This window comes from Camelina sativa, unplaced genomic scaffold (genome assembly GCF_000633955.1).
Source record: "Camelina sativa cultivar DH55 unplaced genomic scaffold, Cs unpScaffold03168, whole genome shotgun sequence".
Classification (NCBI taxonomy): domain Eukaryota; kingdom Viridiplantae; phylum Streptophyta; class Magnoliopsida; order Brassicales; family Brassicaceae; genus Camelina; species Camelina sativa.
The window spans coordinates 1-877 of NW_010924273.1; the positions used below are offsets into that span (position 1 = coordinate 1).

Consider the following 877-nt stretch of genomic DNA (forward strand, 5'->3'; position numbering starts at 1 on the left):
TTCAAGAAAATGTCTGCATCGCAAAAGCAATATTGGAGTGTCAAGAGTGAATATATGGATATTGTCCTGTTCTTTAAAGTGGTTAGTGGATATCAATCTTGTGTTCAATTCATTTCCTGAATGCGATTCGGTCACTACGCCTCTGCATAACATTATGTTCTTCTCAGGGAAAATTTTATGAGCTGTATGAGCTAGATGCAGAATTAGGTCACAAGGAGCTTGACTGGAAGATGACCATGAGCGGCGTGGGAAAATGCAGACAGGTAAATTATTGAAACAACTGGCCTGCTTGAATTATTGTATCTATGAATTCTGACTCCCCCTTTTGTATCAGGTCGGTATCTCTGAAAGTGGGATAGATGAGGCAGTGCAAAAGCTATTAGCCCGTGGGTAAGGGAACCATCACACTTTATGGAATATGTTTACTGCTGTTAAGATTTGGAAAAAAATAAACAGAAATCACTTCAGCCATCATCAGTTAGGATTCTGAGAACCTAGGATGTTTTCTTCTTCGTTATCATTTATAAGAAGTCTTCTCATGGAGGAGTAACAAGCAAATGTTGCACAATATTTGTGTGCTCAGCCAACCTTTGCTAGTTCATTATAGCAACAGTTATAGATGATACATGTTTACTTGTATGTGGTACACTCATTTGTGTTGAAACTGGATAGTTATACATGCTTCGAATGGAAACTAGCTTGCAGGTTCGTATGTTTTCCTATTCCACTGATTATGTATTGACACACTCACTCGTTGTTTCTTTTGAAAGATATAAAGTTGGACGAATCGAGCAGCTAGAAACATCTGACCAAGCAAAAGCCAGAGGTGCTAATACTGTAAGTTTTCTTGGGACAGGTCACGATGGTGTTGCAGATT

The 877-nt window shown here is 38.8% G+C and overlaps 1 protein-coding gene across 1 annotated transcript; it reads left to right on the forward strand.

The window, feature by feature from the left end:
- Nucleotides 1-8: 8 nt before the first annotated feature.
- LOC104774494 (DNA mismatch repair protein MSH7-like) lies at nucleotides 9-837 on the forward strand (the record flags this gene model as incomplete). Its single annotated transcript, XM_010499083.2, has 4 exons — nucleotides 9-81; nucleotides 168-263; nucleotides 335-390; nucleotides 771-837. Coding segments are annotated over exons 1-4 (291 nt in total), but the record flags the coding sequence as incomplete, so codon positions are not given.
- Nucleotides 838-877: the final 40 nt, after the last annotated feature.